Below are 25,008 nucleotides of genomic sequence, written 5' to 3'. Positions count from 1 at the left end.
TGCTTTTAAAATCAGCCTCACACTTGGTCTCAGTACATGAACAAAATGTAGACAACTTCTTAGCTAGAACCTTGCATGAATGGCCTCTAGTTCAATTACCAACAGAATCCTCCTTTTCCTCTGAAACCTCATAAGTCCTGTCTTCACTGTCCACAGTCCTATCAATATTATGGTCTTCTGAACTCCTGCCAGAATAGCTCACTAAACTCTCCTTACAACAATCTAAAGCTTTTCCAACTTGCATGTCTAAACTTTTCAAAATTCCTCCCACTAATTGCAAAAAGCTCCAAAACTTTTGAACATGGTCACATTAGTCAAAGCAGTTACACATTTCAGTACCAATTTCTGTTTTAGTCAGCTTTTTCACTGCTGCAATCAGAAGACCTGACAACAATTTTAGGATGAAAAGTTTATTGTGGGGCTCACAGTTTTAGAGATCTCAGTTCATAAATAGTAGGCTCCATTCCTTGGGGTTTGAGGCAAGGCAGACATCATTGTGGAAGAGTGTGGCAAAGGAAAGCAGGTCTGAACCTGGTCACCAAGAAGCAGAGAGAGAGAGCTCTGATCAACAAACACAAAATATAAATCCCAAAATCACTCCCCCAGGGACCCAGCTCCTCCTGCCACACCCTACCTGCCTACAGTTACCACTCAGTTAATATACCTGTCAGGGGACTGATTCACTGATTGGGTTAAAGCTCTCATAACCTAATCATTTCACCTCTAAACCTTCTTGCATTGTCTCACACTTGAGCTTTTGGGGGATACCTAATATTTAAGCCATAACAAATGTATAGTAATATCTCCTTGTTTTAATTTGCCATTCTCTAATGACATGCAAACTAGCATTGTTTCATATGCTTTGTTGCCATCTGTGATATATTTTGGTAAGCTGTTCAGAATTTTTGCTCATTTTAAATTGGATTTTTCATTTCCTTATTGAGTTATTCCAGTTCTTATATTACAAAATGAATGATAAAAACTTACATCTCCAAAGAAGATATACAAATGGTGAATAAACCTTTCAAAATATACTCAGTATCTTTAATCATAGGGAATGCAAGTGAAAGTCACAGTAAGATACAGCTATATACCCACAAGAATGCCTAAAATAATAATGACTGACAATTCCAATGATTGGCAAGATGTGAAGAAATTGGTATCTCAGTACATTGCTAGTGGTAATATAAAATGATATGGCTACCATGGAGAATAATTCAACAGTTTCTTTAAAAGTTAAATATACAATTACTATATAACCTAGCAACTTGACTCTGAATTATCTGCTCCTAAGAAATGAAAAACTTTCAACACAAACACTAATATACACTTATATATAGTAGCATTGTTCATAATAGCCAGGAACTAGAAACATGCAAGTATACATCAGTTGGTGAATAGATAAGCAAAAAAAAAAAAAAAAAAAAAATTCATTTACTAAAACTGATTGCTTGAACTGTACCCTTAAAATGTGTGAATTTTATTTATGATCTGTAAAGTTACCTCAATACAGATGCTATAAACAAAAATACACAACAATGTTTCTTATTCTTTTCCTACATAGGCAATTATCTGCAAGAAATTTTCTGAGAAGCTGATAGAATTTCCACTACTAACTGCTTGGTACCAGAGGATTCAGGAAGTGCCAAGAGTAAAAACAGCAGCTTCTAAGTGTGGGATACAGTTTCTACATTTTCCAAAGTTGTTGACTACTTCAAGTGAACAACATCTGAATTTAAGTGAGGTCCCAGGTGTGGAGGAGCAAAATGATCCTTTATTTATAGGAGGACCAAGACCAACTATGACCAAATTAATGGTATTTAAATTGTTTTATTAAAATTTTCTTTGCAAAATTCCATGTGATAATATTGCTGAGCATTATACCCTGAATGATAATCATTTGTTGATATAATTTTTCTTACAAATTTTATTTGTAGATATCTTGTTACTTTTTATAATTAATATTTCTGCTAGTCTTTTGCCTTTAATAGTAAATTGAAAATTTACTAAATTTGAAGATTTTTAATATATCTTTAGATCCAAGTCAATCATATTTATATACATTTAAAAATATCTTTCTTAAAATTTTTTTTTAACATTCAGGACATGAACCAATGTAGTATCCTATCTGGTCAAGTGTATTATTTTAACTGATGATTTTCTGTTGCAAGGTTTTGGTCTCAGTCTTTTTAAATTTGAGATGATGATTTAAAATTAAAGAAATATAAAGATAAATTTCTCTTTATTATATATTATGTTTTTATCTAAATTCATAATTTTGGAATTGTTTGAATTTTCTTTTTACTTTTTCTTTGGTTTTATTAATGCATTTATTATAAAAGGGACACATGATTTATTTTTCTCTCTTTAGAGCATAATTTGTTTCTATTAGTACTAATTGTAAAGTTTTCACCAATAGGGTCTTTTTTCCCTATCTTTTGAAATGCTCTGAAAAAGTGTCTTGTATTTAGTAGACTATTTGAAGATTTTAAAAAATATAGTACTGATAATTTGAGTTATTCTGAGTTGATTTGGAAAAATTGTGATTGTATTTTCCTGTTTTTCTTTTCAGCAAGTATTTTGAGTACTCTAGGGAAAAGAAAGTTTACTGATTTAGAAGTGAACAAGAAAACTTTTAGGGCTGGGGAGATAGCCCAGTCGGTAGAGTGCTTGCCTTATAAGCACAAGGCCCTGGGTTCGATCCCCAGCACCCAAAAAAAAAGAAAACTCTTAGTAGTGACACCAGGTCTGTTTATCTTCAGCTAAGCTCTGTAGCCTACTGATAAAACAGTGAATTGTGATTAATATAGCTGGTTTTATTTATTTATTTGGTTTTATTTATTTTATTTATTTTTGTGGTACTGGGGATTGAATTCAGGAATGCTCTACTAATGAACTATATCCAGCCCCTTTTATTTTTAATTTTGAGACATGGTCTCACTAAATTGCACAGGTTTGCCTGGAATTTATAATCCTCCTGCCTCAGCCTCCTGAATAGCTGGGATTGCAGGTGTGACCACCTGGCTATATACCATGCCTGGCTAGGTATATAGTTGATTCAGAATTTGATGTGTCTTGATCAGATGGGTTACATTGCTGAGGGATCTTTGGTTTATCTCTTGAGTGGGTGCGAGGCTTTTGGGGAGGATGATGAAAAGGTTCTAAAACTAGATAATGTTGATGGTGGTAGAACTGTGAATCTTCTAAAAAGTATTGTATGGCTTTTGTTGTTGTTGTTGTTGTTGTTTGAGTATCAGCAATTGAACTCAGGGGCACTTGACCACTGAGCCACATCCCCAGCCCTATTTTGTATTTTATTTAGAGACAGGGTCTCACTGAGTTGCTTAGTGCCTTGATGTTGCTAAGGCTGGCTTTGAACTTGTGATCTTCCTGCCTCAGCCTCCTGAGCTGCTGGGATTACAGGCATGCACCACTGCTCCCTGCAAATTGTATGTTTTGAAACAGTAAATTGTATGGGATTTAAGTAGTTTCTCAACATTCTTGTACTTTTAACAAGACCCTAAGGTAGAAATGAGGAATAGCAAGTTCAGTGTGACTGACTATAATAAAGGAGATAGAAGAAGATTGTCAGAGAGATGTGTTTTTATTTCTGGCAGCAAATGAGCGCTCTAGACTTCTAGATCTACAGCGATATCTCTAGCTTTAACAAAAGGATCTTTCTACTATTTCCTTTGGATTTCAATTAGCCAATTTCATAATAGATATTAATCTCATTAATTAATTGATACAAAGGGGTTAATGTTGAATTCTCAGAACCTAACTTTCTTTTCCTTCCTTCTTTTTAATTTTAATTTTGAGACAGGATCTCATTATGCTGCCCAGATTGGCCTAAACTGATGGGCTCAGTCTATCTTTCTGTCTCAGCATTTCAAGTGCTGCGACTATAGACATGCACTACTATGTTTGCCTTAAAGTTTTATTTTAATAGTTTATTTCTAGAAGTAAAAATACCTTGAACCATGGTGGGATGTGAACCTAGAATACGGAAGGATCTGTAATTGCAAATGTATTCCATGTGCCAATATCTCTAGATAAAATAATAAATGCACAGCTTCCAGAAATTTTTGCAGAAAAATTTCAATGTTTTCAAAAGTAGTTCTCCTTAAAAATGTTGGGATCCATTTAGTTAAACCAGAGGAATCTTTTTCTAGAGGCATTATTGTCCCTTATAAAAGACTGATATGGGTGCTGTTTTAAAGTGTACATTAAAGTGGTGGTTTTTTGGCATTTTAAAATGGAGCTTATGTGTTGGGCAGTTTTCATGTGTACAAAGATAAATCTCCTGATGGATAGTTTTTTATAATTTCTGTGTGGGTTGTTTTTGATAAAATTTTATCCTCAAATAACTTTTCTTTATGATATTCAGTGGATTTCTAGGTGGCTTATTAATTATGTGTGTTTTTCAGGTATTAAAATATTTTTATCTGTTTATACATTATCTAAAATATCATTACTTTTTTCTTATCTCAACATTAAAATGATTGGAAAGTAACTGTGATATCAAAAACCCCAACCTGTATTTTTTTACATAACTAAATATTTGGTAAAAGATCTGATGGTTATTACTAGTAGTATTCCTCCTTGTCAGTATAGAAAATAGAAATTTGGTCTTTAAAAACATAACAGAGTTTTATTGATTCATTAATTTGGAAAGAACATATTTCCTTTTCTAGGAAAAAGGCATTGAAGTGATGTTTTCTCCCCACCCTTGCCCTACTTGGACCCTTGACTGGAATGGTCTTCCTGCAGCAGTGAGTCCAAAGGAAGGTGAGGTTTTTTTTGTTTGTTTGTTTCTCTTTTAAGTATTTCTCATAATCTGGATACTCTCTTCAGATTCATCTTCTAATTCTCTACTCATTTTGTGTATCTAATATGCTGATCTTAACCCAAGGGTACTTTACTTTGAACTACATTCCAAGCCCTTTTTAAATTTTGAGGGTCTCACTAAGTTTCTGCCTAGGCTGACCTGCAATTTGCAATCCTCCTCTCTCAGCCTCCTGAGTAACTGTAATTATAGTGTGTGCCATGGTGTCCAACTGGTTTGTTTTTGATAACCTTTTTCTTGTTCATTTTTCAATTTCCCAATTCTTATGATTTTTATATTCTGTATTTATTCTTTCTAATAATTGATCTTTATAGTGATTTTTTATTGTTGTTGTTGTTGGCTTTATTCCTAGTGTCTTATTTCTCTGTGAGTTTTATAATTTTAGATTGTGAATTCAGTTTTAGGTTTTCTCAATCTGTGAGATTATGTAGGATTTAAGTTAAGGGTAAATTCCCACAAAAAGTGTTTATATTTATTTGCTTATGTCAGGCTTCGCAAAGTATTAGAACTTAAGATCAGTTAGTATTAGTTTTTCAACTTCATATTCTTTAAACTTTTCTATCTGGAGCTGAGATTTAAATAGATAAATTTTCTCTTATCATCTTCCTTTGTTGTTGTACAGCACTTTTAATGCATATTCTCAGAGGGATAGAATAGCTTTTCAAGGTTTTTCTCTTTATGTTGTGATATTAGTTCTAACACTTTACCAAGTAAAATATGAAGGACTAGCCTATTTGTTGTCCCCGCTGTTAAAATCTACATTCCTAATTATTAGAAAATATCCTCAGGGCAGCTGTGGTATCAGTTCAAGATTATCAAACCAGTTTTTAGCCTCTCTCTGAATTTTAACCCTCACCATTTTTAAAGACCCTATGGTTTTCCTTTAATCTCAGAAACCCAGTTAAACATGTAAAAGATAACTCGTTGAATTTCAAATACCATTTAAAGTGCTTTTTGGGTGGAAAATTGAAACTAGCCCAAAGACTTATTTCTTTGGTTTATTCACCTGTTAGTTTTATATTTAACTACATATAATTTTAGATTTTAAAATGCTCTTTGAAAGCAGTTTGCCTTCCCTGTTTACATTCTTCTTTTCTGTGATACTACCTAATATTGTCCATATCTCATAAATCAATCCTATTTTTTAATCAAATGAATAATTAAAATTCTTCAAGAATGGAAGAAGATTATATTGGGGAATTAAGTTCTTTGCTTCAAGGATATTTTATAAAAATGAAAAGTTTTTGTCTTTAGTAATTATATACAAACATCACTAATGAATTTGTTAATATTTTAATTATAAACAATTTTTAACATTCAAAAGTTTAGATATTTTAATGAAACTTATAGTTGGATTCTGGTTGTATACTCTTTGGTTATGATACAGATTTTGAACATGTTATACTTACAGTTTACTAAATAAAAAGATTCAAGCTTTCAGACTAGGAGGTATAACTAAATGATAGAGCATGTGGTTACCATGCATGAGGACTTGGGTTCAATCCCCAACATCAAAAAAACTAAATAAAATAAAAATCAGACTTTCATCAATATTTATATTTATTGAGAAATGAAATGTATTCTAAATGCTACATGTTTTACTTTATCCCTAATTAACCATAGAACCAAAGTATTTTTTAAAAACATTTTTAATTGTATATGGATACAATATCTTTCTTTATTTTTACGTGGTGCAAAGGGTCAAAGCCAGTGCCTCACACATGCAAGGCAAGTGCTCTACTACTGAGCTACAGCTCCAGCCCCAGTATTTTCTTTTATTAATATGAGCAATCATATGTCAACTGTCATTTGAAGGATATCTAACATTAAGCATTCATGCCCAGTCATTTTTCTTGTTCATATGTAAGAGTTCATGGAATATATTATTCATTGTATCCCTTTAATTGGATCATCTTATTTTCATAAATATTATGACAAAGAATAAACTATAACAGCAGAGCTACATAGTTATTCACATTACATTTACTATTTCCTAAAAGGTTTGTAGACTTGGTTAAACTAAGAGTTGTAGCATTTTAGATTTGCTGTATTCAGATCTGGCAATTTCTAACATTGCATGGTAATAGGATCTTGGTGGAATAAAATTATAATATTGGGGCATGGAGGGTTAACATAACTGTTATGAGAACACATTATTTATGTTCTTATACTCTTTTAGTACTGATTTTGTTGTAATAAAATTTTGTTGATTCTTGGTTCATGTAGATGTCTCATAGACATTCCCTTTACTAAATCCACTGAAATACATGAAAATTTTTGTGCATATTATAAGAATCGTTCCCTTTACTGACAGAGGCTGTATTAATCCTCAAGATGGAATCTAATTTTGAATCTGTTCAATCTGCCCCCTCATTTCCCTCACCCATTTCTCTTCTCACATCTTACATATCATACCCTTTACTTTTCAGTTTCTTTTATATAATTTATTTGTAATATCTCCATGTCCTCTCTTGTATTTTCTAGTAGCCTTGACTATTGTCCTTCTCACTTTTCTTGCTGGTTGAATGTATAAGCATCTTTAAATGGTCAATTCAAATGCTGCTTCCTTCATTAAGCCTTCTACCATGGAATCAACTTACCTTAATATGAAAACTGTGCAACTACCTAGCTAGGTAATCAATAGCCAGATACTAAAATTCTCTATACCTCAGTTACCTCATCTCTACAATGGGATAATAATAGTAATACATCTTATTGATATAGTCCATGAAATAATACATAAAGCACTAAGTACAATGCCTAATAAATTATAAATGTTAAAATTAGCTAATATAGTAGTCAGAATTAATAACTCCCTCTCAACATTTCTTCAGTGTTTTCTTGTACTTCATTTTTGGTACTTACATTATGCTTCTTTTACATTATACTTACTTAATGTGCATATTTTCCTTTTTCAATAGAAGAATAGGTACTCATTAATTTTTTATTAAATAGAATGTATTGAAACTACAGATGCCTTTTTTCAATCTATCAAATTTCTTCTTAAACTAAGCAACTCTTTGAATTTTTTTGTCTCATGTAGATTCAAATGGCTAAAACAATGGAATTTATTTAATTTGAAGAAAGCAGATCTTTAGAATTTCATATGCATTACTTTTATATGGTCTGTTTGAGAGTAAGCTGTAGACATCATTTCCCTTCATTCCTAAATACTTAACTCTTTGTAAGAACATTCTCTTACATAGTTATAGTACAATTATAAAAATGTAATAATTGTATATTCAAGTATGATAGTCAATGTATATTATTGTCTAATCTATAGTCCTGTAGATTGTGGCACATTTAATTTTACATCTCTTTAGTCTACATTAATATGAGGTTTCTAGCCTTTCTTTGTCTTTCACATGTGGACTTTTTTTTTAATAGTTCAGGCCATTTGTTTGTAGACTGTCTCTCGATTTGGACTTATATGATATTTCCCCATTATTAGATTCAAGTTATGCTTCTTAAGCAGGAATACTACAGAAGTAATGTTGTGTCCTCCTGTTGCATCCTATCAGGAAGTACATTGTGTCCATTTGCACCCACTTATGTTAGTTTTTTTTATAATTTTTCAATTTGTTCTAATTAGTTACACATGACAGTAGAATGCATTTATGCATTTTAATAAATCATACATAAATGGAGTATAGTTTCTCATTTTTCTGATTGTACATGTTGTAGGATTACATCCATCATGCAGTCATATATGTACATAAGATAATAATGACTTCATTCTACCATCCTTCCTACCCCCATACCCCCTCCCCTCCCTAACTCCCTTCTACCTAAAGTATCTCTATTCTTCCCTAGCACCCTCCCCACCTTATTGTGAATTAGCATCTGCATATCAGAGAAAACACTGGACTTTTGTTTTTTGGGGATTGGCTTATTTCACTTAGCATGATATTCTCCCACTCCATCCATTTACCTGAAAATACCATAATTTCATTCTTAAAGCTGAGTAATATTCCATAGTATATATTCATATACTATATTCATATATATATATATATATATATATATATCACTTTCTTTATACTAATATTAATGTTGGTTAAGATGGTGTCTGCAAGGTACCTCTCCTATAATTTCACTTTCGTTTTATTAAATTAATAAGTAATTTGAGGGTAGATACTCTGAGACTATGTATTTATCTTGTTTCTTTTCATACTTTCATTCCCTAGTTTACATTCATTTGATGCTTCTTGCCTATGATAGTTGAAAATGGTGATTTTTAAAAACTGTGTCATCCTTCTGTATTTGCCACTGTATAGTAAGAAAAATTCTCCCTCCTTATTTATTTCTGTATTTGTTATCAGTATCAACTCATGAGTTTTTATTTTATTGAATGAGTTATAATCAAACCCTATCATTATTGACTTTAATACTCAAGTTGTCCTAGGTTGTGAGTCTTTTGAGCTGGCTCCTACTCTTTTAGAAATGCCCCATTCAGTCTATGGCTACTTCCTTAATTTATGGCAAAACAAAATATTGCAAGCTCATCTTATTTTCCTGCCCCAGTCCTAGAATCAGCTATTTCTCCAAGGAACCCTGCTTCTTGTCAAGAGAGAATGGCATTTAAAAACAGATTTGAAACCAGGCATGTCGGTAATGCTAACTACTTGGGACAGAAGAATCACAAGTTGAAGGCCAGCTTGGACAACTTAGTAAGACCCGGTCTTAAAATGAAAAGGGTTGGGTATGTAGCACCTGGTAGAGTACCCCTAGGTTAAATTTCCAGCACCACCAAGGTCATCTCATCATAAATGTATAGATGGATGTAGAATCAATTACTAAATAGGTCTATTTTATAATATATATAGATAAACACAACTATATAATCATACATCATTATCTACTGATATATCCATGTCTATTTTCTTTTTTGGCAGGGAGGCAGATACCAGGGATTGAACTCAGGGGCACTTGATCACTGAACCACCACCCCAGCCCTATTTTGTATTTTATTTAGAGATAGGGTCTCACTGAGTTGCTTAGCGCCTTGCTGTTGCTGAGGCTGACTTTGAACTCGCAATCCTCCTGCCTCAGCCTCTGGAGCCACTGGAATTATAGGCATATGCCACCACACCCGGCCTATGTTTGTTTTCTGTACTGACAGTTCCAATTTCAATCCAACACCACAAGACTCTTCCTAGTTTTTTCAAATTTAATACCTGTACTTGCCTTTTCAAATGGCAAAAATCATAGCTTCCAACATCATTATTGTGTTTGCTCATTTGTTCAGTTCCATGATATATGTGTAGTAGTCTCAGAATTGCTATAAGCTCATCTATGTGAAAAATATAACTTCTAAATCAAAGGCTGTTTATTTTACAGTTATATTCATCTTGAAACTAGGACTATATAATCAATGTTCTTATGCAGATAATTGTGATCAAATGATTCTACACCAGATGGATTCTACAAAGTGTAAAGAATGAAGAATTTAAATTAGTATTAATCATGCCCCTGATAGAAAGAGAGTTGGTTATAATCTCAAATACTCAACTAACAATTTCCTACTGCAATGAGAACATTCAGGCCATTACATACTCTCCATTACTCCTTGGCATCAAAACCTGTATGATTTCCTCCTTTGTGTGATGAACTAGAATAAATACTGTTTGAATCTGAATCACTTTTCTCAAGTTCTTTAGTAACCCCCCCATTTCTTGCTTTATGAACTTCCCCCTCAAGTATGAAAGAGGAATAGATGTAGTATTTTGTCTTAAAACCTAGAAGTGCACTTACTTCATGCGTTATTTGCCTGTGTGGCCCTCTCTGTTCTTCAGTAGTACTTAGGTAGGTAGTACCTATATTAATTTTTTTTTGCTTGGCTCAGAATAACTATATTAATAATGTAAGAAGACAAGAGAACCAAAAGTGTGACCTTACAGAAGATAAGAAGATAGTTGCTTGGGTTTTATTCAAGTTATAATCTTCCTTTCTTCCCTCACTCCTTCCTTTTCCCTCCATCCCTCCCTCCCTCCCTCCCTTCCTTCCTTCCTTCCTTCCTTCCTTCCTTTCTTCGTTCCATACTGAAGATTAAACCCAGAGAGACTTTACAACTGAGCTACTGCCTCAGTTGTTTTATTTTGAGATAAGGTCTTCTTAAGTTGCTGAGTTGATTAGCCTAGACTGGAACTTGCGATCCTCCTGGCTCAGTCTCCCAAGTTGCTGGGATTGTGGGTGTATTCCATCATGCTGACCAGTTATAACTTCTTTTATCCTTCTTTGAGTGTTTCAGCAATATGGCCCAATTAGGTATATCTGAGGTCTTGGTTTTTCTTTTAAGCTACATGAGAGTATCCCAGGGAGAGTGGTATGGGAATAATGCATAAAACATTAAATATTACCACCCATTCATCCTCACCCTTTGCCACCTTGTCTTGAGTATGGACTTCTCAGTTGAGATAAATATATATATATTCATATATATATATTTATATATATATATATAAATGAATATATATGAATATATATATATAAATATATATATATATATATCGCCACATTTTACCCATAAGAGTAATAAGGTTTCTCTTCTTTAGAGGGTATTAAACCAAGCAAATGCCCTTGCTTTGAGTAGTCATATGCAAATTCTTAGAAGGATCATAACTGATGTATTTTAACTCTTTATATAGATCATTAATTTATTGTTTTAAGTGAATATATATTTTTTTTCAATCCTAGAAGTGTATTATCCTCTTTTAGAAGCAAAACATTTCTTTTTATCCACTTTTACATATAGTAACTATAGATGATGAATGTTTTAAATTGGAAAGCATATTCTGATTAGGATCATTTATGTAAATATTCACTTTTCTCCACTTCTTTTTTGTAAAACAATATTTGAGGTTGAAAACAATGAATTAATTTTTTTCAGACTAGCCAGGATGTACTTTCCATTAATCCCTAATTATGTTTTGCACAGAGACTCCAAGAAATAGTTCACAAATGATTATTTTTAGCATTAAGCAATGTTTGATGGCATTAAGCATTGTATTAGATGAACCATCTGTAATTGCCAATTCAATAACTGTTGAATATCATCAGTAATCTTGTATGGTTTAACCTAGTACGTCCTGGGAAAATTTTTAAAAGGTAGAATATCCACATTGTCCAAGATTTTTAAAATTTACTTTCTTGAAAATGAATGTTTGATAGAACCTATTTTTTTTTTTTTTTTTTTTTTTTTTGGGTACTGGGGATCAAAACCAGGGCCTTGTGCTTGCCTTGCAAGCACTCTACTGACTGAGCCATCTCCCCAGCCCGAAAATGAATGTTTGAATAAATTGTTTTTCATCCATGTCCAGGGATGTCACTGTTATCTGACCTCTTGTGAGTGGCTCTCAAAGACAAGTATGAGTTCCACTTTCTGCTGTTATCTCTTCTTCTCTTTCCTTTTTACCTACAGCAGTTAACACACATTTATAAGATACCTGCATGGCTTTGATATTTCCATTTCATTTGCAACTTCAGCACTCCTCAGTCATTTTTGACACTGTTAAAATTTTTATCTGCAGTTAAATTTTCATTATCTGCCCCAAAGTTTATTTTTGGTATAATTATTAAGGTATTTATCATACAAATTAATGGGTTTCACTGCACCATTTACATACATATGTATATAGTATCTTTATCATGTCCACCTTCTCTTCTGCCTTCTCTTGCCTCCCCTACTTCTCTACTACCTCAGTTCCCTTTCCTTAAAGTCCATCTTTAACTTTCAAGTCCTTTTTGTTTTAAAAAATCTTTCTTTCTTTTTAGTTTCCATATATGAAGAAAAAAGAACACATTTTACTTGTGTGAATCTGGCTTATTTGCTTAATGTGATGATTTCCAGTTTGATCCATTTTTCTGCAGATGACATTTTTATTTATGTCAGATGTATATAAGATTTCATTCTTAGTTATAACTAACTAATGCTCCATTATGTATATGTGCCATATTTTCTTTATCCATTCATCTATTGAGCATCTGGGCTGTTTCCATACATTAGCTATTGTGAATAGTACCACAGTAAACATGAATGTATGCAGGTATCTCTTGTACATATATATGCAAAAGAGATTTATATCCTTCAGATATATACCCAAGAGTGAGATAGCTACATCATATTGTAGTTACATTTTTAGTTTCTTGAGGAACTTGCATGATGTTTTTCCATAATATCTGTACTAATTTGCATACCCACCAACAGTATAAGCATTTTTTTTTTCTCCACATTATCACCAGCATTTGTTTTAGTTTGTTTGTTTTCTGGATAATAGCCTTTCTGATGGGGGTGAGAAAGATTATCAATGTAGTTTTTTTAAAATATTTTTTTAGTTGTAGATGAACACAATATCTCCATTTATTTATTATTTTTATGTGCTGCTGAGGTTTGAATCCAGTGCCTCACTCATGCAAGGCAAGCACACTATCACTGAGCTATAGCCCCAGCCCATCAAAGTAGTTTTGATTTGCATTTCTCTGATAGTTAAAGGCATTAAGTATCTTTTTCATATATTTGTTGGCCATATGTATTTCTTATTTTATGAAGTGTCCATTCAGATCATTTGCCCCTTTTTAAAATTGTATTCCCTTTTCTTTTGTTAATTTTTTTGAACTTCTTATATATTCTAGATGTTAATCTGATGTCAGGTGAATAGCTGGCAGATTTTCTCCCACTCTGTAGTCTGTCTTCACTCCACTGATTGTTTCCTTTATTGAAAAGAAGCTTTTAATTTGATGTAATCCCATGTGTCAACTCTTGCTTTTGTTTCTCAAGATTAGTCCTATTAAGGATGTTGTCAGTGCCAATATCTTGAAATGTTACTAGAAAAAAAAATTTTTTTTCTAGGAGTTTCAATGTTTCAGATCTTATATATGTCTTTCATCTATTTTGAGTTGGTTTTTGTACAGAATGAGATAGGGATCTGGTTTCAGTCTTCTGATGTCTCTAGCATCACTTTTTATTTAGGATTACTTTAGCCATTCAGGGTATTTTGTGCTTTTGTGTGAATTTAGGACAGTTTTTCCTAGTTCTGTGAAGAATGATATTTTGATGGGGATTACATCACTTTGGGTACTGGCCATTTTAACAATATTGAATCTACCAATTCATGAACATGGATGTCTTTTCACCTTCTAGTGGCTTCTCAAATTTCTTTCTTCAGTGTTTTTAAATTTTCATTATAGAGGTTTTTCATCTTGTTGGTTAGGTTTATACCTAGATATTTTTTAAAGCTATTGTGAATGGATTGCCTTTCTTGATTTATTTCTCAGTGAGTTCATTATTGTTTGTTATTGTTTAGATATGAGGTGTCCCTCAGAAGTTCATGTGTTAGACAATGCAGGAATTTTCGAAGGTGAAATGAGTGTATTATGAGAGCTAGAACCAAATCAGTGGATTAATTCATTTTATGGATTAATAATTTAAATGGACTAACTGGGTGATAACTGTAGGATGGTGGAGCATGGCTGGAGGAAGTAGGTCACTTGGAGTGTGGCTTTGGGGATTTTATTTTGTCCCTGGCTTGTTGCTCTCCCTCTCTCTGTTCCCTAGTTCCTGTGAGCTGAGCATCTTTCCTCTGACCACGACCTTCTGCCATGCCTTCATGGCAAGTCAATATAGTTGGCCAACTCTGGACTGAACCTTGAAACTGTGAGCCCCAAAGTAAACTTTTTCTTGTCTTGTTTTTGTCAGGTATTTTAGTCACAATGACAAAATGCTGAAAAACACATTAGTGTATAGAAAAGCTACTGATTTTTATATGTTGATTTTGTGTCCTTCTTTACTGAATTTGTTTATCAGTTTTAAGATTCTTTCAGTAGAGTCTTTAGAGTTTTCTAAGTAAAGAATCATGTAATCATAAACAGACATAATTTGATTTCCTACTTTCTTCTTTGTATCCTTTTTATTTATTTGTCTTGCCTAATAACTCTGTTTAAAATTTCTAGTACAATGTTGAATAAGAATGGTGTTTTAGTAAAGGGACAGAATCAGCAAAATATATATATGTATATATACACACACACACACACGCACACATATATGTGTATATATATATATGTTATATATCATATATATATATGTATTTTGCATGAATAATTATTCATATATAATCAGGGTGGCTTGCATGACCAGAAACTGAATAGTCCCATAATGACTTCTGCTCACTGGGAGCCACAGGAAGTAGTAGTGGCTCATTCCAAAAATCTGGAGCCTCAAAATAAGAAGAACCAATGATGCAGTCCCTGTCTAAGACTGAAGGCCTTTAAATTTCCTGGAAAATAGCTAGTGAGAATTCACAATGGAATAGTGAAGAAGGTAGAGTTTAACATTCATGGGTGAGGGTGGCAGCTCTAGATGCACTTGCTAAAGAAGAATTTCTCTTGCATCCACTGTGGCTTCTTTCTCTTCCTTTTTGTTGACTCTGAGCCCAGACAGCCATCAACATCCAGGGTGAGTTTCAGTTTATTTTCTCCCATGTCAGTGCCTTTGGAAACACCCTTCTAGATATTATCAAAAGTCTCTTAATCCTAAGTGTCTCTCAGTACAATCGAATTGACAATCCAGATTAACCCACACAAGTTCACCATTTGCCAATTTGACACACAATCATATCTCTTTAAAGTTTACTTAATCTTCAAGTAAACACAATAAGATCATAATTCCATTTAACATGATATAACTCTGCTGCATACAACCAAAAATGCCCTATTTGCTTCCCAAGAAAAGGAGGCAAAGTTTCTGATTCTTACACATTTCACAATTTAAATACTATACTGTAGACAAGACTTAAGTACTGATATTAAAGCAATCAATAATGCTACATAATAAAAGAATAAGAGAAGAAAGGAAACAAATCTACTTAATTATGTATATATATGCATAAACAAATTCTTAACAAAATAGGAAAGAAATATGACAATTACAACCTTCATTTCTGTTTCTGGTCACGTGACTGTAACTGGTATTTATAATTACCTTCTACTACTAACAATTCTGTATTCCCTCTGCCTTCAGCAGCTAATGGTTCTTTGCTGGAGAAGTGACCCACACTTTTATTCCTGAAAGGTCTGAGTCATTTGTTATCCTTCCTCGTTTGGACTGTTGTCCTTTCCTGTTGACCTCAATAACAGTATGTGGTAATAAATACCCTAAGGGATCTCCTGCACTCCAAGCATATTCTTCCTTACCACCATTATTAATAGTCCAGTTTCCCCTTGGTAATATGGATCAGTCACCCCAACCTACACCATAACTCTTTTTTTTTTTTTTTTTTTGCCTCCTCAGAGACATGAGGAACCCAAAGTGTCCAGGGGGGTAGTCTTAACTTCCAGTTCAATGGAATCATTGTTGTGTCTCCTGAGAGAAGTACCTCCTGCTCTCTAGAATCAAGATGTCTAGACTAGCAGAGCTTAAGGTTGTGGGGACAGGAAGCAAAACTTTTGCTTGAGGGTCACTAGGGATAATGATACCATCCCATTTCTACCCCTCAATTCCTGGAACTGAATTCTAGGTATGGGAGAAACAGTGCCATATATTAGATACTGATTTAGATCATATACCACAAGGTATTTACACTTAGTTGGTGCTGTAACTACATCTTCAAGGGCTATTCCATTATTCTGACAAACCAGCTGCTTCAAGACTGGTGGGGAAGTACAAACAGGACCAGCATATCCCATGAGCATCAGCCCAATGCCATACTTCTTAGGCTGTGAAGTAACTTCCTTGGTTGACAGCAATACTGTGTGGAATACATGATGGTGAATATGGTATTCTCTAAGTCTACAGATGGTAGTTTGGACAGAAATATTATGTGCAGGGAAGGCAAACCCATACCTAACATAAGTGTCTATTCCAGTAAGTTTAACATGCTGCCCCTTCCATGATGGAAGGAGTCTTGTATATCAACCTCCCATCAGGTAACTGGCTGATCCCTAGGGGAATGATGTCAATGTCAGTCTCTGCTGCTGGCAAGCTGGGCACTCTGCAGTAGCTGTAGCAAATCAGCCTTGGTTAGTGGAAGGAAGTCTGTGTTGCTGAGCCCGTGCATAACCTCCATCCCTGCCACTATGGCCACTTTTTTTCATAAGTCCATTGGTCAGTAACAGGGGTGACTAAGAAATGAAGTTGACTGCCATTCATAGACCAGGTCATCTTATCCACTTGATTATTAAAGTCCTCCTCTGCCAAGGTCATATTTTGGCAAACCTTTACATGGGGCACAAATATCTTCTCATTCCTCACCTACTTGGAGAGGTCTTTCTTCACAACTCTTCCCCAAATGTCTTTGTCACCAATTTTTCAATAATGTTCTTTCCATCAAGACCATCAAGCCAAACCATTGAATCCCAGAAACCATTACATAGTTGCATATTGGGTCATTTTTCCTTCCAAGAAATATGTACAACCAGGTTCACTGCCTGAAATTTTGACCATTGTGAAGATTTCCTTTAACCACTGTCCTTTAGCTATCCAAGAAAAGGACTATAGTGCTACAGATTTGGGGTGGTATCTGCATATCATGCAGAACCATCTGTAAACTAGGCTGTAGTCTTCTCTTCCTCTGTCAACTGATCATTGGGTATACCCCATGAAACCATGGATTCATGCTGAGGGACAGAAGGCATTGTGGTAGGAGCAAGAATCATAGGCATTTGGGGCACTTCTTTATGTAGCTTTCTTGTACCTTCAGTACTCACTCAGACTTAATCATGTATATAGCACTTCCATTGATGATTAATGGATACCTACTGTGCATATCTTTGTGACTTGGCTAGTATAATATGTTCATGATGGACAACTCAGGTTGTGTGGTAATTTAATAACCTACAGTGAAACATTCGATTTATACTAAGGCCCAGTGGCATGCCAAGAGTTATTTCTCAAAGGAAGTGTAGTTTTCTTCAGATGACTCCAGAGTCTTGCTCTGTAATTCCAAGGGCATCCTCTGAGTCTCTTTCTGGAGTCTACCAAAGACTCCAAATAATATATCTATCTGTCACTAACACTTTAAATACCATTGGATTTGCTGGATTATATGACCCCAAGTACCAGAACTGCCAAAGCCTTCTCCTGTTGTGGGTCCCACTCAGAACTAGCAGCTTTTGAGTCAGTTTCCTGTCCCATATACTAGTGTCTCTGGAAACACTCTCATATACACACCCAGAATTCTCAATCTGAGGCACCACTCAATCTAATCAAGTATCCAGATTAACCATCACAAATAGTGGGAATGGCCCTTGTTTTTTTTATTTTTTTTTTGTTCTTGATCTTAAAAGAAATGCTTTCAGTTATTCTGCTGTCAATATGATGTTGGCTATGAGTTTGTCATTTGTAATGCCTATTATTTTGAAATATGATCCTTCTGTACCTGATTTATTATATACTTTTATCATGAAGGGATGTTTAATTGGAGAATTAAGACCATTTACATGTATTTCTTCAGTTTTGCTTATCTTAGGTTTCTATTTCTTTTATGATTCTGAAGGATAACCTTGCTGGGTATTATAATCATGATCAGGAATTATTTTCTTTCAGGATTTGAAATACATCATTTCATGCCCTGCTGGCATTATAAGTTTCTTCAGATAAATTTGCTATCATTCTCATAGGTTACCTTTAAATGTCACTTGGAGCTTACCTCTTGCAGCTTTTAAAATTCTTTTTTGTTTTGACAATTTAAGTATAATATCTTGTGGAGAGTTTCATTTCTGGTCATGTCTATTTGAGATTATAAATGTCTCCTGTACCTGAATATTCATGTCTTGCCCAAGATGTGGGAATTTTTCTGCTATTATTTCACCAAACAGGCTTTCTATACTCTCAATGTGTAGATCTTCTCTCCCTGGTATGCCAATTATTTGGATATTCAGGAGTTCCATTTATCTTATATGTTCTCTTCAAACCCAGGGCCTAATGCATGCTAGGCAAATATGCTACCACTTGTTAAGGAAGTGAGGTCCTAAGCCAACATGATGATGTTCTTAAGCATTTTGATGTTTTACCAAAGTATTATTTAAAGTTTTTTCATTGTCTTATAATCCAAAGTTAAGTAGCTCTAAAACTTAGTTTATATATAAACAGAATTTAGATTCAGCTGGTTAAAAAAAATAAGATTGCAGAGAACAAGTTATTTGCCCAGTAGTACTCTTTTTAAATAAATATTTTTAGATGTTGTTAGACCTTTATTTTATTCATTTATTTTTATGTGGTTCTGAGAATTGAATCCTCATACATGCCAGGCAAGTGCTCTACCACTGAGCCACAACCCCAGCCCTAGTAGTACTCTTGGTGTCGAAACAATAATACATTGCTGGTAGGAATATAAAATGGTACTGTCACTCTAGAAAATAGTTTGGCAATTTCTTACAAATCTAAATAGGCAATTACCATTAAGTCTCAGTAATTGCACCCTTTGCCATTTATTCCAAAGAAATGAAAACTTATATTCACACAAAAATCTACAAACAAATATTTTTAGCAACTTGTTTCTAGCCCAAACTAGAAACAAATGTCCTTCAGTGGGTGAGTGATTAAACAAATTTTGTTGCATTTGTGTAACAGCTACTACTCTGCAATACAAAGGAGTGGACTATTAATACGTGCAACAAATTGAATGGATCTCAATGATATGCTTAATGAAAAAAAGCCAGTCTCAAAGGGTTTTCTGTACTATATGATTATAGTTGTATACCACTCTCAAAATGAAGTTAGAAAGATAGAAAACAGATTAATGGTTGACAGGTAAAAAGGGTGGGGTGCTTCTTATGATGATGAGGTAGTTATGTGGATCATATTGCATAAAATGCATTTATGGGATCAAACTACACAAAATGATTCCTTTACTCACAAATGAATGCATAGAAAAACTGTAGTTAATAGTATACTAAGAAGGATTTCCTACTTTTGATATTATACTACATCTATTTCTGATATTGCTATTAGGTGAAGAATTCATGGTACTCCATAAACTGTTTTCTCAACTTTGATCTTATGATTACTTCAAATTAAAAAGTTATAAAAAGAATTTAAGCAGAAATATTAGAAAAAAGTCAGGGAGATAAGTAGTAGCAAAATATTTCTTAGCTAATTTTTTTATCTTTATCAGAAGATGGAGATGGGTTATAAGTCAAATGATATTTGGATCCAAGGCAAGAGCTACAGACATCTTAATATATTTCCTTTGTAATGAATAGCAATGTAATGCTAATACAGACAGATAAACATTGACTTTCACTTTTGATAGACAGTTCATTTCACAGGTTGCTATACCCAAGCTCCCAGAGAAATGGAGAAAGTCAAATTGACATAGCATAATTTTGAGTTTCATTATCAACATTGCTTCAGAATACTTAGTAATATTGTATAGGAATAGCTCAAGTATTGTGTTAATAGTTTACATTAAACTCTGTTAATAGTTTACATTAGGTTCCCTGTAAACTTCAAGGTACATTGAGAATGTTTTGATGTTATGTGATAATGTTGTCAATGTTCTATTTATGAGGAGGAGAAGTAGAGAAAGTTATTTTATACTAAAAGCTTACTAATATTCAATTTCATTTATACATTTACAACTGAAAACTGGTACTGAGTATTTCGTTTTGACTGTCAGAATGACTGAGTGAAGGTGTTTGTTTTAAACTTTGAATTCAGCTTATGTGTCCAAAGAGTACAGTTGTGTAACATACCACTACCTAAATCATCTGGAACCACTTTGCTATAAGCAAGATTTGAAAAGAAGTAGCCAGATTAAATTCAAGTCTTATTGCTTGAGTGTCCTCAACAAAAATAAGTGCAGGACCAGTATCTACCATAGAGGCAGCAATTCTATCACTAAGGAAGCATTGATAAAATGGCTTACAACTTTAGTACCTTAAATATGCATGGCTTACTTTTTTACAATTTTTTTTTCATTTTCTGTGAGCCATGAAGCTAGACTTTCTTAGGAAGATATATGACTTTTAAAAAAACATTTATTAATTATTGCATGTGATTAAAGAAAAAAATTAAAAGTCTTTGTTGTTTTCTCTTACAGGTAATGCATTTTAATTCTTCCTTTTATTACGTTATGCTTTGTTCTAGCCTCTACCGTTAGACTTTAAGAACCCTATTTATAGATCATGTTTTTAAGTACCTTGTACATAGAGACCATGATAATTGATTACGAAGAAGGGTTTTAATAGCTAGAATCCTGTGTGCATTATGTAGAATCTTATGAGCAACACTTCTGAGAGTGTTGATTTTTAAAATCAAATAAAAGTATTTGACATGACAAAATTGCTAAGGGATCATACAATTTATCTGAACTTTATTTAGGTCAAATGTACAGTTTAAACCTTATTTGCAATTTTTGTTTACAAACGAATGGGTATTTATTGGACAATCAAGGACATTGAGATCTTTTTCTGCCTTCATAAGTCACTTGTTATAACACTAGGCAATGTGAGAATTAATATAGTATATTTTAGAAATATTCTTAATTCACTAATAAGGAACTTCAGATTATCCATTCAAAGGTGAAAACTATTAAGTATTAGTATTTTCAGAGTTTGCATTGTTTTAAAAGGTTAAAATAGGGTTTCAATGCATAATGAGATACTTGTTTTTGAAAAACAGCACCAGCTAATGGTTCTAATCCTTCTTAAGATAGTGTTGAAATGTAGTTGGGAGGGTCCCATTACCAAAACTCTTCTGGTGATGAATTTGGAGCACTGTTCACCTTCTGCAATATTTTGAAGCTGAAGTTATGTATGTGACTCAAAACACTTTTTCTAAGAATTTCTTTTGAGTTTTTCCCATGATCATACATAATAAATGCTATTGTAAAATATTTCACATTTTAGAATGAAGCGGCTTTTGATGAAAACTCATAAATATTTTACATAAATTATGAATGGGTAAATATTCATAAAGATCTCATTTTAAGTAGACCACAACTTACTAGTGAGTAACACAAGGAAGAGGGAAAAACTTTTGCTCTAAAATAAAGATAATCTGTAATAAAATGAACAATTTCAGCCTTCAGCATCATTTCTAATGAAGATAAATCAATGAACTACAGAAAACACTGGCAGGGTTATTTACAGTTATATAAAAACTATATGTAACTGCTCTGAAAGTCCTGAGAGAAGATTTCTGTTTATAATTAATGCAAAACTAGCTCTGTATTAATTCCATATTATACACTTGTATTTTCTCACATTATTTATGCCTGTATTACTTTCCCATATTCCTTTTGAATATTTCATGTAATATTTTTTAAACTTGAAAATTCTTGATATTGCTAAATTTTCAATAATAATTATTTTTAAACTACATATTTATAATCACATTTAGGAGATGAAGGGAAAACTAATGATGAGGATCCTTATTTTTTCACTTATAGAAACTAATTAGTACTATTAATTTTAGTTTAAATTGGCATCCTGTGTATTATTCCAGACGGTTATGATAAAAATCAGCTCAACTCCACAATGAACTATTTTGTTCTTTGCTTTGAACTAGCTCCTCTCAGCACCCACACTCATTTATTATTTTTATTTAATTGGGGCAGCTCACACTACAGAGATACCTGAAGCTAGGAAATTTCCCTAATAGCTATACAATAACAATACCTCAAAAGCACTAAAACAATGCAGTTTTCTAAGATTGAATAATTGTCAACCTTAACCATAGGGCAAAAATGTAGTTATGCCCAATTAATAAATGGGAAAATGAATTAATAGATACTTCTCAAAAGAAGAAATTCAAATGGCCAACAAAAATATGAAAAAGTGTTCAACATCCTTAGCAATTAGGGAAATGCAAATCAAAACTACACTGGGGTTTCACTTCACACCAGTCAGAATGGCAGTCATCAAGACAAACAATAATAAATGCTGGAGAGAATGTGGAGGAAGAGAAACTCTTTTACATGGTTTTGGAATTGTAAATTAGTAAAACCACTATGGAAATCAGTATGGAGTTTCCTCAAAAGACTAGACATGGAACAACCATGCTATACCATTCCAAGTATTTATCCTACAGAATTAAAGTCATCATACTACAATGATACATACACACCCATGTTTATAGAAGCACAGTTCACAATAGCCAAACTATGAAACTAGCCTAGGTGTCCATCAACAGATGAATGGATATAGAAAATGTGGTATATATACACACAATAGAGTTTTATTCAGCCATAAAGAAAAATGAAATTATGTCATTTGCAGGAAAATTGATGGATCCTGAGACCATTGCATTAAGGAAAATTAGCCAAATTCAGAAGTTCAAAGGTCTTATGTTTTCTCTCATATGTGGAAGCTAGAGAGGAAATAGGAAAAGAAAAGTGGGGATGGTGATCTCATGAAAATTAAAGGGAGATCAGTAAAGGAAAGGGATCCTGGGTGTGGGAAGTGGGGAGAGACAAGGGAAGTACTGGGGAGGGATATTGTTATGTTATATTATATTATATTATAACTATATTGTTGTATGGTATGCATGTACACATATGTAACAACAACATCATTATGTACAACTATAATGCATCGATTTTTAAAAATATGGAAGGAGAAAAAGAAAAAATGTAGGCTTAAATAGAAAACTTGACTTTATTTAAATTCCACAAATTAGTGATCAATAGTATAGTGTTTATAGTGTGAATTCGTATCCTTTTTTATGCAAAGTTATTAATTTTTTTTTTTTAGTTTTAACATGCTTTTAATATATTCTCAGTTTTTCAGCATGATACTACCCTATAAATTGTGGGATGACTGTAAAATTTTGTTCATAACCTTGTGAAGCATTGATCACCATCCCAGAAAATAATGTCACCAAGGATGATGCTATTCATGGTATTGGAAGTGAAACCTTATCCTATCAGTTGCAATCTGCATTTGTTGTTTTATTTTTTATTTTTTATTTTTATTTTTACAGACTGCGTTTTGATTCATTGTACACAAATGAGGAACATCTTTTCATTTTTATGTTTAAGCATGATATAGATTCATACCATTCATGTAATTATATATGTACATAGGGTAATGATGTCTGTCTCATTCCACCATTTTTCATACCCCCCTCCCTCTTATTTCCCTCTATGTAATCTAAAGTTCCTCCATTCTTCTCTTACCCTCCTCATTCCCCAACCCCATTATATATCATCATCCACTTATCAGGGAAAATATTTGGCCTTTGATTTTGGGATTGGCTTATATCACTTAGCATGATATTCTCCATCCATTTATCTGCAAATGCCATAATATTCTTCTTCTTTATAGCTGAATAGCATTCCATTGCATATATATATACCACACTTTCTTTATCCATTCATCTGTTGAAGGACATCTAGGTTGATTCCACAATCTAGCTATTGTGAACTGAACTGCTATAAACATTGATGTGGCTGCATTACTGTAGTATGCTACTTTTAAGCCCTTTGGGTATAAACTGAGGAGTGGAATAACTGGATCAAATAGTGGGTCTATTCCAAGTTTTCTGAGGATTCTCCACACTGCTTTCCAGAGTAGCTGCACCAATATGCAATTCCACCAACAATGTAAAAGTGTGCCTTTTTCCCCACATCCATGCCAACATCTAATATTTTTTGTGTTCTTGATAATAGCCATTCTAGAGATTCAATGCAATTCCAATTAAAATTCCAATGACATTCCTCATAGAAATAGAGAAAGCAATCATGAACTTAATCTGGAAGCATAAGAGACCTTGAATAGCCAAAACAATCCTCAGCAGAAAAAGTAAAGCAGGAGGTATCACAATACCATACCTTAAACTATACTACAGAGCAATAGTAACAAAAATGGCATGGTATTGGTACCAAAACAGACAGGCAGACCAATGGTACAGAATAGAAGACACAGAGACAAAACTACATAAATACAGTTACTTCATATTAGACAAAAGAACCAAAAACATACCATGGAGAAAAGATAACCTGTTCAACAAATGGTGCTGGGAAAACTGGAAATCCATATGCAGTAAAATGAAATTAAACTCTATCTCTCACTCTGCACAAAACTCAACTCAAAATGGATCAAGGACTTAGGAATTAGACCAGAGACTCTGCCCCAAATAGAAGAAAAAGTAGGCCTGAATCTTCATCATGTTTGCTTAGGATCAGACTTCCTCAACAAGACTCCCAAAGCACAAGAAACCAAAG

At 33.3% G+C, this 25,008-nt stretch overlaps 1 protein-coding gene across 1 annotated transcript in view; it reads left to right on the top strand.

Moving 5' to 3' along the window:
* Positions 1–25,008, top strand: part of Gstcd (glutathione S-transferase C-terminal domain containing) — a 175,621-nt gene that overhangs the window by 23,767 nt on the left and 126,846 nt on the right. The window contains exons 4-5 of the mRNA XM_047566603.1: positions 1,565–1,816; positions 4,695–4,788. Of these exons, the coding sequence (XP_047422559.1) occupies positions 1,565–1,816; positions 4,695–4,788 (346 nt within the window). The remainder of the gene's footprint in view (positions 1–1,564; positions 1,817–4,694; positions 4,789–25,008) is intronic.

Source organism: Sciurus carolinensis, chromosome 10 (genome assembly GCF_902686445.1).
Source record: "Sciurus carolinensis chromosome 10, mSciCar1.2, whole genome shotgun sequence".
NCBI lineage: Eukaryota > Metazoa > Chordata > Mammalia > Rodentia > Sciuridae > Sciurus > Sciurus carolinensis.
Note: the sequence above shows the minus strand (reverse complement) of the source record. Positions and strands in the feature narration are given on the sequence as shown.